This window comes from Morone saxatilis, unplaced genomic scaffold (genome assembly GCF_004916995.1).
Source record: "Morone saxatilis isolate NCDOM2014 unplaced genomic scaffold, NCSU_SB_2.0 Contig5, whole genome shotgun sequence".
Taxonomy (NCBI): domain Eukaryota; kingdom Metazoa; phylum Chordata; class Actinopteri; family Moronidae; genus Morone; species Morone saxatilis.
Window position 1 is genome coordinate 24452335 of NW_023340095.1, and position 15623 is coordinate 24467957.

The 15623-nt window shown below is 40.5% G+C and overlaps 3 protein-coding genes across 5 annotated transcripts in view; 2 read left to right on the forward strand and 1 right to left on the reverse strand.

Moving 5' to 3' along the window:
• The window catches only part of rab5b (RAB5B, member RAS oncogene family), a 6806-nt gene extending 3527 nt beyond the window's left edge, over positions 1–3279 (forward strand). Inside the window, exon 6 of the mRNA XM_035676439.1 lies at positions 392–3279. Within this exon, the coding sequence (XP_035532332.1) occupies positions 392–507 (116 nt within the window). The 3' untranslated portion in view covers positions 508–3279. The remainder of the gene's footprint in view (positions 1–391) is intronic.
• Positions 3280–3576: 297 nt separating this feature from the next.
• dbr1 (debranching RNA lariats 1) lies at positions 3577–10527 on the reverse strand. Of its 3 annotated transcripts, none has more exons than XM_035676428.1 (10): positions 10382–10527; positions 9496–9605; positions 8604–8936; positions 8384–8508; positions 8215–8295; positions 7632–7717; positions 7302–7526; positions 7116–7193; positions 6602–6747; positions 3577–5312 (listed from the first exon to the last, which is right to left on the reverse strand). In XM_035676428.1, exons 3-10 carry the CDS (start codon positions 8798–8800, stop codon positions 4532–4534), a joined length of 1719 nt encoding a protein of 572 aa, XP_035532321.1. In that variant the 5' UTR covers positions 8801–8936; positions 9496–9605; positions 10382–10527; the 3' UTR covers positions 3577–4531. The 3 variants fall into 3 exon arrangements, with proteins under 3 accessions (XP_035532321.1, XP_035532322.1, XP_035532323.1); XM_035676429.1 differs by having other exon boundaries at positions 9496–9568; positions 10382–10521; XM_035676430.1 differs by lacking the exon at positions 9496–9605 and having other exon boundaries at positions 10382–10525.
• Positions 10528–10788: 261 nt separating this feature from the next.
• Positions 10789–15623, forward strand: part of armc8 (armadillo repeat containing 8) — a gene marked incomplete in the record, with an annotated part of 11211 nt that continues 6376 nt past the window's right edge. The window contains 5 exon segments of the mRNA XM_035676426.1: positions 10789–11079; positions 12444–12520; positions 14598–14669; positions 15017–15159; positions 15248–15345. Coding sequence (XP_035532319.1) covers positions 11035–11079; positions 12444–12520; positions 14598–14669; positions 15017–15159; positions 15248–15345 — 435 coding nt within the window.

Consider the following 15623-nt stretch of genomic DNA (forward strand, 5'->3'; position numbering starts at 1 on the left):
CGTCAGGGGCTTTCACGCAATGCATCCTGGTATATGTAGGCACTGCTGGCATGGCTCCGAAAGCAGAAAACTCAGCTTTCTCGGTCAATATAGCACACACTGAGCAATTTATTATTTAATTGACTACATTAACCATCAACACTGATAGGGCATACACATAAAACCTGGCACATTTTCTGAATAAAAATAAATCTGGTGTTTTTGTCTTTTGATTAGAGTTGGTGTGGGTTTAAATTCAAATGCAGGAATTTTTGAATTATATTATTAGTTATTTTTCTTGGTAGATATGTGTTCTTTCTAGTTCTTTTAAGGTAGAAAGTGGAGTCTGTTATTTTGATTTCAAAAAAAAAAAAAGAGTGACACAAAAAAATGTGACTTTGTCTTAATGTAGCAAAAAAGATGCCAAAAACAGACACCCAAAACCCTACACATGCAGCGCGACATCGGGGAGTCAACCTCCAGGACCCTGATGCCCACTCTACCAGAGCCTGCTGTGGTGGCAACTAGACCCCACTACTCCCACCAGTATTCCACCATCCACACCAACACAGCCCTTCAGCCATCCTGTCTCCTTCAACCAACTTACAGGGGTGGGCCTGGTGCGGGGAAACCCAGCATCCACTCACCCCCTTCCCCTCCATTCATCCTCCTGTCCAAGCAGACAGAAAATCAAAGGAGAGAATTAGAGGAAAGGAAGAGCCAGCAGAGATGGAGGAGAAAGACGCAGTGTTTCACATCTGTGTCTCTTGACCACCAACTGAGATTCTGCATTTGGAAATGACCAGGGGGAGGTATAGTGAGGACTTGAGAGGAGGAGAATAAAGAATGTGGAAGACAGTGGCAAGCCTGTTGTAGTATTTAGTACTAATTGTAAACTTTCGTTTTCATTCTTGCATCATTTCAGTCGCAGCCCTGATTGCGTAAAAATGCACAAAATGAGCAGCACACGCTGGCGAGCAGCCACGAAAGGAAAGGAGAAAAAAGGGTCAACACATAAAAGCCAAATGGTTAGGGCTGCGCTTGCTTGCTTTGCCTCCTCCTAGTCCAGAATCAATCAAATCCTGCTGTGAATAATGCCACATACTGTCCCACTGGAATGATCCCATTATTCCTAACCTGACCTTCCCTGGTGTCACTGGCACTATTCAAACCCACATCAGATAAGCAGAGGCACAGTTTGCCCAACATAAGTCAATTTGTACGTATTTATTGTCCAGTATTTTGACTTCTCTTGACTGCTGGTAGTGATGCTCTAGTGTCTGCTTCCACTCACATTACTCCTCTCCTTCTGTCCAGATAGAAACTCAGTGTGTGAGGCCAAGTTCTGATTCACTGAAATTGTTTCTTTACAAGATTGATGATTTTCCGTTGTGTTTCTCATACATACATTTGGTCCTGCAGACTTGTTTAAGCGTGTTAAAGTGCAGTGTTCCTTTTTGGTTCCCAATGCCTTGCTTGAGTGCTTGTAAGGAAAATGTGAAGCACCACAGGCTGTAACACAAACTGCAACAATATAGACTTGATATGGAGTGTATGTTGGCACATGACTTTAACATTGCTGTGTATGAGCAGGAAACTGGTAACTCTAACTAATTACATGCCTGTAGCAGAAAATATAACCCTCAAACCCAAAGAAAGTAGTATTGCATCAGATACAAGACTTATAAAGACCATGTTTTGAATAAATAGCTAAATCCCATTTTTCAATGATCACCGTGAGTGATGGGGCTAATTGACCCTTCCAAAGTCCTGCCCCTTTTCACCCTGTGCTCCAGCTAACAGTTGAGCAAGCCTCAGTCAACTTTCTCCCTTCTATATGCTCTTTGAGTGGGTTGGTCCTCAGCAAGAGGAGGATGTTGGAACAACAAGGGAAGATACAGGCTTGGCCCTTTGATTGATAGTAATTTATTAGTGATCCTAGTTTAATCCTTGATTGACTATGAAGACAAACTGAAAAAGGCACTCAGACTGGGATTCCTTAAGAAAAAATCTTGGTATCTGTGGTCTAATGTGCATCTATTGTGGGGGTCTTTGAGAACCTCTGTGCTAGGCTCGCCTATGTTGAAAAGACACCCACATTTGGAAGATAGTTAAAAGGAGAAAATTGACAGACTTGCTCAACCGTTATTGGAGCACAAAGCAAAAAGGGGCTTTGCTAAGGAACTTAAGAGGGGTCAACTGTAATAAAAGGAAAATTCGGCCCATCTATAGCTCTGCCCAGATGAAATGATTGGCGTCTGATAAATGTTATATTGGGGGGTGATTAGTTATAAACCTGTACCACGCCATGTAGGACAGCATCTGCCCATCTTGTGTTTAATGTGCCCCTCATCTGTCCCCTTAAGTTGTTGCTGAACATGAAATCAGTAATCTTAAATGGTTTTACTCATTCATTTAACTGAATATGATGCTCTTAAAACAGAGTTGCGTGCTTTGTTGCTGCCAAGGCTTAGCTGAACAAAATGAGTAAGGGATTGATGAAAACACACAAAAACAAAACAAAAACAGAAGTGCCTATTCCCAGTTTTCTTTTTTTGTGAATCCTGTTTGGGGCTTTTCTTTAAGTGTGTGCTTCGTAGGTAAAGTGCAGGAGAACCATTTCCCTGACATTGGCTTGTACTTTAAACCAATAACTGGGCACCCTGTCATTAGGCTATACTGTATTGGCTCTTTGTATGGATGTAAAGAGATCTTCTGAATACACTGTATGTTGTATATTGTCTTACTTTTAATGGAAGTGTATGTTGATTTTAGCAGAGCACACTGGAATGGAACGTTTAAAGGACTCTAATCGATGTTATAAATCTGTTTGATTTAAACAAATATTGGTGTCCAGAAAAAATCTTTGCTTCATTTTCAGATACACGACCACGTATATTTAAAGGCACTATCAGTGAAATGAGCATTTTGGCTAACTTCCTGTCTGCTCTCCAGTTAGCAGTCCCCTCCCTCCTCCTAACGTCACCACACTGATATTCTGCTGCCTTCTGCTGGAGTTCTCTCTCCTGATTGGAAAAAGTTGGGAACAGGATACCGGGAAGTGTATTCTCTGGTTTACTGCAGGAAGGAGAGGGACTGGGAGACATGTTACTGACTGATCTCTTATAATCAATGTAGAGCTATTTAAACTTATTCTAACAAAACAAATAGCACTTAAAGCAACTAAGGTAGTAAGATCTTTTGATAAAAATATGGTGAACTAATTAAGGGTCTAAAAAAAAATAAGAGGCATTTGAAGAACAATACCATTTTCAATTAGTATTCAAATACAAGCTAAAATGACTTGTTCTCCCCCCTGGACACCATTAGCTCATTATATAACAACATTCATTGTTCTTCAGTGTTCTGTGCACTTGAGATGACAAAGGTAATTAAAACAAGACTTTACATCAGTACCTCGGTTTGTGTAGTGTTCAATAAAGCTGTGAGTGGCACCGAGTGCTGAATGCTTTTCTTTCACTTGCCTCGGTGAAGAAAAACAAAAGACACCGACAGCCACATTTTATCTGTATTGGTAAGTGGCTGTACAATGGTGTATGAAGTCATTCATTCATAAAAAATAAAAAAAAAAGGACATTTTAATTTTCCAGCCTCTTTAATCATTGCTGTTGTCTTGAAATGACATGTATAAAAAAACAGAAATGTTTCCTAAAATTCTATGTCGGTTAGATTAAAATATATATAAAAATCATATTTTAACAAAGAGACAACATAGCTATAACCACCTTTCTGTAGAAACTAAATCCAGAAATGCTCTTTTGTCATGTACAGTCTGCTTTTAGGACATTTTAATAATGCCGGATTTTATGCTTGTACAGCTCATGTCAGTAGCTGCAGAAAAGGCAGACAGTAAATCTGTACATCAGTACAATCCCTGTATCATTCCTTTTTTTTCATGTTCAATTGGGAGTCCAAAATCAGAAAAAAAAAAGATTCCTTGTCGTTATTCATTTATCAATCCAACGCAACTAATACTTTTTCGTACTTTTGATTTGAGCATAAAATCGAGTATGTGTTCGAATTGATCACTCACTTTGCAGCAAATACACTGACTGGGTCAACCTGATTTCATGAAATTAATATGAACATCAGCAAGTCTTTTGGAAAATGTTACAAGTCAGATGAACAAGAAATAGCAGTATAATAATGTATAATGTGGATTCAGTGAGTAGTGATTTCTTTACATTTTGTCAAATAAAATTTGCCCAATTAACTATAACATTTCATTTCTGCTGACAACTATCGCTGAATCATTTTGATATTGAAAAATCTTAAAAACATTCCCATTCCCATCCCAGTACACGCATAGAGCCCAAATATTTAAATTTTAAGATAAAAATCAAAGCTTGTTCATTTCCTCTTTTTGACTTGAGTGTAAAATCTAAAGTACAAAAAATGAACTATTATTTGTTCGTGTTTTTTGTGTTTTTCTTCTGATTTTGGATTCTATACTGAACATGAACAGAACTGATAAACTGACGGAGAATTACACTCATGGGTCCTTGCCTTCTGCTTTCTCTCACCCTGACCTCTAATCCTCACCCTCGTCATCCTCCGCTGCTGTATAGATGACCTGGTTCCTGCGTTTGATTCTGGGTGTTGTGCCTCTGCTGCCAGGATCCCCGGTCTCGTCGCTGGTACGTTTTAGCATACGTACAGCTGTGGCATCCTCATCGTCGCCCTCGCACTGTCCTTCCTCTTCTGCTCCAGGCTGAAGCCGGGCTACTGCAGGGGTGGAGTGGAAGGGGGGCGGCAGGTTCATGATGTTGGACAGACGAGTGGGTGAGGCCTCAGATTTGGGCTCGGGCAGCACCATCCGGCTGGCGGTGTTAAACTCACCTACAGGTGCATTAGAGAGCTTATCTCCCTTTACTGCTGCGTTCGACCTCCCTTCAACCTCCTCCTTTCCCTTCTCTCCCTCCTCTTCTTCCCACTCATCCTCTATCGTGATTTCGTCGGGATTAAACGAGCTTGACAATCCCGAAGTGTCGCTCGGGTACTCGCTGGGCTCGTCCACACTCCCTACACTGTGTCTATCTTCATCATCCTCCTCCTCCCCTACGATACTGCCCTGAACTCTCCCCAGGTCATCTCCTCCCTGCCCAGCCTGGGCGTAGATGTCTGTGAGGCCTAGCGTGGCACAGAGCTCTGTGGTCTGAGGGTTGGTGTTGCAGCTGGGGCTGGCATGGGGCTGGGGCTTGTTGGGGTCGTAGGGTGGCACAGTCCGGCTAAAGTTGTCTGGAATGGTGAGTTCACCGTTGAAATCCTCCACCACCTCCATCATAGCTGCTTCTGAAGCTCTGAAGTCCCACCTGCAGGGTGCAGACAATCCATATTATTAAGTGGCAGCATGAACCAAAACTGTGAGCCCAACTGTTGTGGCATTATGTTTAAGTCAACTGCAGAAGTATGAGAGGGAATTAGGCAATTATTCCATTTTTATTAGTCAACTATTTAATTGACAAGTTATTTTTATGTTTTTATGTTTCAAGCTTGTCTTATAGTAAACTGAATATGAAAAAGAAAAAAAGCTTTGTGCACAGCATGTAACTTCAGGGCTGAGAGTGCTGGCAAATGCAACTTGAGCAGGTAATGAGAAAAAAACAAAAAAACAAAAACGTAATATTTAATACTTAATTTAATTATTTTAGTTAGTGATCGACTGATATGTGTTTTTCAATGGCCAATGCTGACATTAAGAGAGCTGAGTGGCTGATGGCCGATAAATAATGCCGATATCAAAACGAAGAAAAATCCTGTACAATTCCATTATTCCATGTACATTACAATATACATATACATGTTGTTTAGATGGAAGTTCAGCATGTGACTGCTATTTAAGGGAGAGCGGGACAGTAATCATTTTAGGTCGGATTTGTTGCCATTTAGGATAAACATGTCATTTAGAAAAGATGATAGTGACAAAAATGTACAGCAGGGTTAGAAATCTGCATTAGAGTTATAGTACAAGGCTCCAAACTCAACTTTTTACCATCTTCTCAAAACTCACAAAGGGGGAGATCAGACACACCAACAAGGCTGCCGGCAGACATGTTTTTGTTTACGGCTTGCGAGTGCAGTCATTTGCCGATGCTTATTATTTCAAAATACCAGATTATCAGCCTGATTAATCAGTATCTATAATTTCAGTTATTATTTCCAGAGTGTATTGCTCAGTGGTAGTGTATTGTTGTTTGTCTGAGATGGTCGAGTCTACTTACACACCTGTATGCCATTGCTATTCACTACAGAGACTGTGTGTTTGTATTTTTACAATACATACAAATACATTAAGATATGATAAAATATATATACTCAATACAATAAAACAATATAATAAGCCTGTGTCGATTGTACATTTTTTGGCGGATTAATTGAGAACGATCATTAATTGTATTCCAAGAATATTAAAATATATATTCAGCCTCTCCAAGATAGTGCAGTGCTTTACCAACGGCATGATGCTACTGCTTCAGTCACAGCTACATTACCGCTCTTTCAGCTTTGTCAGCAGACTTTTACGTTCAGTGTTCATTTCACGACTGAAGCCATCTTTCAACTGACTGCATATGCTCTGCTTGTAAGTTTAATATCTGTGTACCGCTCGTGCAGGCCATTGTTCTCTGGGGGGTTCCAGGGGTGTGGGGTGGTCCTTTGTAGACTGTTGGTGGCCTTCAGGATCGCAAGCCACTCTGGATCATACTCCAGACCCTCAGATGAACCCGGTCTCTCTGGAACATCCACAATCTGCAACACAAAAGGTATATAAATAAATAACTATCACCCCTACAGCTTCAACTAGAACAGTTGTTCTCAAATTTCTTCTGGCATGCCCCCCAGCAGAAGCCAAATCAAGCCACACCAGCCAACAATTTTGATCAATTATTACTAATGAGAGGTTAACTAGTCAAAAAGGATCCAAGTTGAATTTTTTATGAAACAAAAGGTCAGCACGACACAATCCGCAGACTCTTTGGTTATTTTCCCTACATTGATCACATTCTTGTTCCCCTGGTCATCCACACCCCCTCTTCAGTGGCTCTATGTTCCACAGTTTCAGAACCACTGAACTAGATCGTAACCTTTGTATAATTAGCAGCACAATTTTCTCTCACCTGTAGGAATTCCCTGTAGGGCAGACATTTATCCAGGGACAGGAACTTTGTTACACGTGGGGGGGCGTTACCTTTAGGCTAAAGACAAGACAATTGGTATATTAGGTTGGTACTCAGAGTTAATAAAATCAGAATCTAAAATGTATCAGCAGCAGCAGCAGCAGTTCTATGGGCAGTCACGCTCACCGGATGCTGCATAACAGCAGCAAATTTCACATGAAGATGTGCAGAGAACCAGTAGCTGGGCTGGAGGTGAGCTAGCAGCTCCTCAGCAGCAGGACTTCCCAGAGTGTTGGACTCCACTTCCTGACGCAGAAATTTCTTCTTTCGCAACAGTTCCCCCGTACTCCCATAGTAGTAGATTCCACGAGGCCAGTCGTGGCTCATGAAAATGTCTATGGGCATGTTGATCTTAGTGGAAATAAACATTTTTAAATAAAATATGCTGTTTCGATAAATAAATGGACAATCTTCTGAACTGTGTGCAAGAAAAGAAGTTGAACCTACGATATTTACCTGTTTTAATTTGAATACCTCAACATTTCGGATGTGGTATACACTTCGAAGCGTGTCAGGATTGTACGGAGGGAATTCATGGTGACCTTCAAGAGCACACATTTCTTGTAAGCATGCTGCAGAGTGTGTATAAGTTCAACCACTGAGATAGGTCAGTGTATCTTTGGACCACTCAATATTCCTTTCAGAAACAGGTATTAAAATAAACAAAAATGTTTTAATTGAGTTTTCAAAATGATGTACAAGGTGTTTTTTCCATTGTCAAAAAGGCCTTATTTTGTCTAAAATAGCCTGGGATGAAGCAACACTGGGAATCCTACATTTAGTGAATTTGTCTAAATGAACACATCCGGTCTCAGAAAATAAATATTTTTTATATTAGTTCTACAAAACAGAGAAATTAAACTTTCACTCATCCCTTTTTGACCAGGAAATAAGTAAAGCACCTTGTATTTAACTTTTTTTAAAATGACCAAATAACCATTAATAATTTATCTTTTTACCCTTTTCTGAAAGGGATATCAAATGACCAAGAGACACACTGACTGAGATACTGAAAAAGAAAATTAAAAACAGAACTCACCCTTTCTGTAGTCACGTGATTTGAAGATTCCAGACAAGCCACCGATTCGAATGCCTTTGTAGCGAATAACACCAGCATAACCTGTAGAAAATATGGTCACGTCAGGTCTGGGAATCAACAGATAAACAGGTAGACAGAATAATCACATCTACTGTCTGCTGGTCCCTACCCAGATAATAAATGTTTGGTGCCACCCAGCCTCCATAAGGCAGCTCCTGCAGGTGGTTGGAAGCCTCATGGTTCCCTCCAATGAAGATGGTCAGGACTGGAGCCTTCTTCTCTCCAGAATAGTACCTGTAACACAGAATGGTGTAATATTAAAGTTTTAAAGGCTTTCACTCATGTCTTGCACTTTTTTTAAAACATGAAAAATAAACCAAAGCACTGACTTGTAAAAGGTCTGCATCGATCTGTACTTGGCTGGTACCGCCATGCACTTCATGTCTCCTTCATTTCGCACGGCTTGGAAGTCTCCACAGCAAAGCAGCAGGTCCACTTTCACCCCTTCCTTTTTCTCCAGGTATGCAATTGTCTCGTAGATCTTGTCCAGCTCCCCATGGCAACAGCCTTCTACAGCAATCTTCATGCTGCACTACAGGTGAGCTGCGAGTTCCCAGAGAAACTCACAGTCTTGGTTTGTATTCTGTGCTCACCCAGGGGCTTTCGGCCTCCACACGCAGGGATGCTGAGGCCTGCGCCTCTGTAAATAATCTTTTGGTGATCTGTAGAAATACAACCAAAACAAAGTTCAAAACATTGGCGATGCTATTCCTTTCACTAAGAAGTATAAGGCATAACAGGAGAGCAAAGAATGGTTTTAAGTCAGTAGGTTTAACAATTAAATGTCAAGTTTGTACGGGTAATGTACACAGGAGATGTAAACACAATGGAAATGCCCTTAAACGCACAGTAGCTGGAGGTCTGTCACATCCAATCACAGAAAAGACTTGATGTTTGATAATGTCGTGAAGTAGCGTGGGATCATGGGAGGTGTAGTCCTCATTGCTGATGAAAATCTATCTGATGTGACTCACACAGAAATTGTTCATGGATGAGATAATATTAAAGTTTTATTCACGTTACTTTAACTTATGTTCGAGACCGTCCATCCTCACTGACAAATTCCACGTTTACCCAGAAGTCCCAGACTATGTGACACACACACTTTACTACACAACACATGCCCTGAGATGACTTCCTGGATTAATGTACTTAATATTATAACCCAAGGCATGATCTTTTCCTTAAACTAACCAAGTAGTTCCGGTGCTTAAAACTTACCAAACTGTGAGCGCTTTGAGTCGTGTGTCATGTAGTCGTCACGCTCTGTAGTACTGTGCACCTGCAGATAGACCTACTTTACCAGAAGGGGTATAGGGCACATCATTTCCCTGATGGGAAACCAAATGAAACGCACTGTTACCTGAATAAAATAACTAGACAGAATGACAGATTTCTCTGGGTCTGAACATTGTTGGAAATATTTGGGATTATACAAGCACACAACTCAACAAAATATATAAAATAGGTCTAGTGTTTACAGCCATTTTAACACTTTACATTACACATTACATTTACTCACAAGACTATTACATAGTCACTCCATTGACTGTCCTATTGGGTTTCACGCTTATCAATAGTATTGTCAGTGAAGAGTTGACATATTGTTGTTTATATCTTGGATTATCTCAGTTACCCAGTTGCTGTGAATACAAGTAAACTGTCTTGTTCAGTACAGTGGTATTAACTCACTGTGGACAGAACCGCCAGTGTCATGTTTCATCTTTATATGAGTGACTGAAACAATGACAGAAGCCTCCGTGGCAGTGACATGAGACATTAGGGCATTGGGGTATTTCTGGAGCTCTCAGTGGCTTCCCGTAGTAGTGTCAAAACCAGCTTTGACAAGTGGGACTGCCGCCACAGTTATCCTAATGTGCGTATCCACGAGGCGTTTGCAAGATTGTGTCTGCTCTGTGTACTTTACGTCCACTAACACACTACCAGCACCAGCTAACGTTAAACATAACGCGCATAACACGCAGTAGCTAGCTACGCTACGGAGTTAGCTTAATCTAACGCTGATTGAAATGTGTAGAAACGACCCGACAGCAAAGAGGGAACAATATTTCGCGCACAAGCATAAGCTAACAAACTGAGTACTTACGGAGATGAACGAATAACTGAAGAGTGTCTCTGTGTGTCATATACTCTGTAAAGCTACAAACTTCTTCTGACAATCATGTTTATGTTACAGGTTAGCAGACACACGATAGAATGAATTTTCCCACCTCGCATCCACCGCTCACAGCACATGCGCAGTACGTCCCCAGTTTAAGCAAACCACTTTTGATCACTGGCAGTATATTCGATCAAAATATGTGGGCCGCTATTTACTGTGTATTGTACGTATTATTTAGTATATACAGAGCTAATATTGGTATCTGTTACACAGACTGAATATGTTATGTTCATTGTAGTATCCATTACATGGTTTATATAGGTCGTAAATGTATCGAATCTAACTTAAAGAGACCTCACCTACGTCACATTTATAAACAAAATTTACCTAATTGACAAATCCACTGTCTGACAGACAGCTCGCCAAGTTAGCAGTGTTGTTTTGTTGTATATCTAATGCTAGTGATTATAGCCGAACCCACAGAGGAATATAGTTACCGGTTTTTATTCTAACGCCAGCGAGGGGGGGCTGTGTGATTCAGCTGCAGTTACTTTTTAAAAGCCGCTCACAGTTGCTCTGGGGGGCGGAGTGTCTGCAAAGTGCTGCGCCGATTGGGGCGCTCGATCGGGGGAAGAGAGATGGCGTGCTTGTTGGAGGCCCCTCTCCGCATCAGTGTGCTGTCTGTGAGTGTCACTCTCATAGTTTCAAGTAGCATTGTCAGATTTTCAATATGCGCACTCCAACAGTGAGTGGTTGATATAATTTGATCATTCATATGAAGAAGCTAAGAGCTATTAAGCTAGGGAGGGTTTATGTCTTATGTTAGCCTGCAAGCTAAGTTAGAGGCTTTGCAACATGTAGCACTGTAGCGGTCCGCCTACGTAGCTGACGATGAGAACGCTTTTTATCCTGACTACGCCCGGGTGGGCGGGATCGTGCACATGTGAAGGGATGCACGCGAATAATGTGTCCGCTCTCCCCGTCGGGGTATCGAGGAAACCAAATCAAACGAATGAAGTACCTGTCAGTGTCACTGGGAATGAGTTAGCAGCTAACTGCTAAGAGTGAGAGTGCTGTCACTCACTGCTGTTGACGGAAAAAAATCAAACATGTGTAAAATAGTGCATAAAGAACAGTGGATATTAGTTGCAAGGATGAGCTTTTATTCCAGCCATCCATTATTATTTGTCTTTAACCACTGTAGCTTGCTAATTGCAATAGCAAACTTGGCTAGCTAACGTGAGGTTGTCCAAGTAGCATACGGTTTCGCTAGCGAAGCTAACATAACTCACTCATTACCTCTTGGGGAGTTTTCGGCTGGGTAAAATTAGCTGTCAGCAGTAGAAAGTCCAGCAATTAGTACTGTAATGTATTCTTGCAGGTGACAATGGCTGTCAGACGTAACTTGACTAAAGTTAACACTAATGGGAAGTGATAAACGAGCATACTCAGGAGTGCAACAGTGAAACGCCCCCACGTTAGGTACATGCAGAAGACACTGTTTTAGACCCTCTAGATATCATGCTAGCTCATATTTATTAAGCCGTCTTCACTTTTTTGATCATAAGCAGCTTTGTTGTTGTGTGTATTACATTTTTACGGTTAAACTAAAGTAGAAAAACACATTTGTAAAGAAGTTCATGTAGGTACAGACACTGCTGAACTCCTTATCAGCAGCGTGTAGGCAACAGAAGCTAACAGCATGTTGCTAGCTTGGTGAGCTTTGCTCCTCTGGGGTCATATGGAAACTTCTGGTAAAGGTGTCAGTGATATAACAAAGTTTTCTGGTGCTCCAAGTGGCTACAAAGGGCCCTGTCATGGATGCTGTTGTGTGTTATATACGTGTAGGTTTAATTTATATGCCTGCTATTTCTCAATCAGGAAATAAACCTGATTATGCAGACTCTGATAGGCTTTTCTCCCTGATTTTTGTGTATATGTGTGTGATACAATGTCATTAACTTTCCAGCAAGATAGTCTTAGCTGGGAAATGTATATGTTAGTGAGTTATGTCACTTATGTCTCTGTCATATTTGTCCTCATGCAGGAAGTCACTGCCACCAGTCGCCATTATGTTGACAGACTGTTCGACCCCGACCCACAGAAAGTGCTGCAGGGAGTCATGTAAGTTCATCAGCATGTGTTTTTTTTCTGAATTGTGTCGGAATAAAGCCCACACTCTTCCAGTAACTTCAGCTGGTGTTTCTAATTTGTCCTTCACAGATCATTGATTCAAGTAGCTGATAAAAGTGCCTCTTTTGAATATCATACATAGAATTAATCTGTTGAAAAACTTCTCTGATGGTGGTGTTTCTCAGTGAGCATGCCCTGTGTGTTTACATACACAGACTTTATGTGACGGCCTATTTCAAGATGCATTTCACTCCTTCATGTGACTTAATTTCTCGCTCTTACTCTGTGTCTCAACTGCAGTGACTCTGCCTATTTCATTGTTATTTTTAACTTTGGAAGAGACTAGCTCTGGTTACGGCTTGTACCACTCCACTAGCAGAGCACCTGACTGAACTGAGTGCCTGCTATAGCTGTAGTTTTCCACTAGCCTCACTCACCTGCTATTTGATATCATCAGGGACACATGCAGAGCAGAGGAAACTCTGCACGGAAAACAAAATGCAGTGAATACAAATGAACAGACTCACTCTGTGTTCTATAAGAATATGTGGTGCATTATGCTTGATGTGAACCTCCTCCGTTCCAATTCTATTACTAACTATTAGCTAAACATATATTATCAAAAGACTAGAGCCTGACCGATTTCAGAAGGATTTCAGAAGGGAAATATTCACTGATTACCAGTATGGTGGCTGCAATGAAAATTGATCTTTCCAATGTGGATTGTGCACTGACATGACCATGTCAAAGTACTCAACAGGCTGCTTTTTTAAACCAATAACTTTAATAAAGAATATTTACGTTAAATGTTCTTCAACATGTTAAATAATTAAACATATATATTGTGAACCAACTGTAGTTGAGATTGCTGAGAGCTGCTTCTTCTCTTTAATCTGTCCTGTTTGCCACAGTATTGTAAACTTTGCGGTGACACCAAAATATCCCTACGAGAATTTCTTTCTGCATTATATATGGGGAATTTTTTTTTTTTTCATATCAGCTAACATATATGCTGATACTGATATGTCTATGATAGGTCAATAGCGGCCAACCGATATATCGGGCCCTACAAAGGAGAGCACTGGGTGAAATGCATCTTTCATGAAACATAATGTGCAGTACTTAGATGTGTATATGTTTAATATTTTTAGAATGTGTAAATATTACAATTATTGTTCTGACCTGCAGAAATATACATTAGCAAGGGGAACGCTTTAGATTATGGCCTGCAACGTACAGCGTAATTCTTCCCAATTTACAGTGACATTTTTTGTATGCTGCACCAATTCAGTATGTACTGATGCATACATGTGGGTTGAACTTGTAAAGTTAGGAAACACAAATGCCATATTGTTGCTGAGTAGGTCATACTGTACCCCATAATATTAGAATAGCTACCTGTTAGTTAAAAAATACCTACAGTATAAATTCTAAGTCTCTAAGTTGCTACATTGTTTCCCCCATTATTCGCTAACTTCACATCTTGTTCTCTTGTACTTACTCTTATGCCTGTTAACAGGCTGTTTACTTGCCCTTGTCACCAAGGTCTTGCTCATGGTGGTACTGTTGGGTCTCTGTAAATGTTATAAGGAGTTCGGTAACTTCTGTTATGAATTGCCGCTATACAAATAAAATTGAATTGAAATTGAATTATGTACATAGTACATACACCGTTAGCAATAAGGATGCACAATATAGGTTCTGACTCTTCAAATGTTCATGAATTTTGTTCTTGTTTTCATCAAAATCATACTTAGGCTTTATGTTCTATGAAAGCCAATCAAACATTTTGCATAAGATACAAAATATTCCATTCAAAATACATTTTTATTATTACTGACTCATGATTTATCATATCCTGATATATATTCTGCATTGCTACTTAGTACAAAAAATTACACTGTAAATTGAGAGGAGTTACGTTGTACGTTAAAGGCTGCAATGTAAAGCATTTTCTAACCATACCAACTCTTCAACATTTGTTATTGAATGCAGAGTTCATTTGTCACAGTTGCCTCTAGTAGATTGCCAACCAGGGTCCTCATCTTGTGTCTTTGTCTGACTTCAGTGACATGAAGAATGCTGTCATAGGAAACAACAAGCAGAAGGCCAATCTGATTGTCCTCGGAGCTGTGCCGAGGTACGTCTCTGCACACTTTTCCACTTCCACGCCTTCACACATCTTTATTCCTACTTCGCATTTTCTTACCTTTCAAAATGTTATCCAAGTACTCTCAGACATTGGTGTTACATATTAACATGGTTGGGGTAGTTTCGATTCCAACCTGCGGCCCTTTGCTGCATTTCACCCCCCCCTTTCCTATCTTCACCTGACCTATCAAAAAAAGCCATTATATTTTTTATTTATTCATTTCAGTAGAGTGCAACTAAATGAAAAACTCACACCATCTACCCTGCACCTTACAGGTTACTGTAAGCTGCCTTTACAGTAAACTTGCTTCAGTGTTTGTGTGTTATTGTTTCCAGATTACTGTACCTGCTCCAGCAGAGCTCGTCCAGTCTGGAGCTGCGGAGGGAATGTTCCGTGGTGCTGGGTAGCTTAGCCATGGGCACAGAGAACAACATCAAGTCCCTGGTGGACTGTCACATCATCCCTGCCCTTCTTCAAGGTTAAGGGATACACATACTCGAGCATGCAAATACTTGGTGCAGATGACAATGTCAGACCAATACAATGGCTCTGTTTTGTGCTTGCAGGTCTCCTGTGTCCGGACCTGATCTTCATTGAAGCTTGTCTTCGGTGTCTCAGAACAGTCTTCATAAGTCCAGTCACCCCGGTGCAGCTGCTCTATACTGTAGGTTGTCTGTCTACATGTTCTGCCTGCTGTATGCGCTACTCTGCTGAGTAGTAGTTTCAGTGTTTATGAAATCAATCAATTATTACATTTAATAATTTCATATTACACAAACATGGTTCAATGATAACATCAGAAATAATGGTTAATGCAGATTTAAATGCATAGTTCACATCCAAGTGTTTGTGGCATTTGAATCTAACAAATTATGGAGCCAGAACGGTGACTTTAAAATTTGGCATCCAAAAATAAAATTGGCATTGAAAACAAAACCAGTA

What these genes read in the sequence shown, in the direction of transcription:
- dbr1 (XM_035676428.1), bottom strand. Translation starts at nt 8,800, where the DNA reads ATGAAGATTGCTGTAGAAGGCTGTTGCCATGGGGAGCTGGACAAGATC. An exon ending in TCGATGCAGACCTTTTACAA is followed by an intron (nt 8,509 to 8,603) that starts GTCAGTGCTTTG and finishes TCTGTGTTACAG; the next exon opens with GTACTATTCTGGAGAGAAGA. An exon ending in AGGTATTCAAATTAAAACAG is followed by an intron (nt 7,527 to 7,631) that starts GTAAATATCGTA and finishes ATTTCCACTAAG; the next exon opens with ATCAACATGCCCATAGACAT.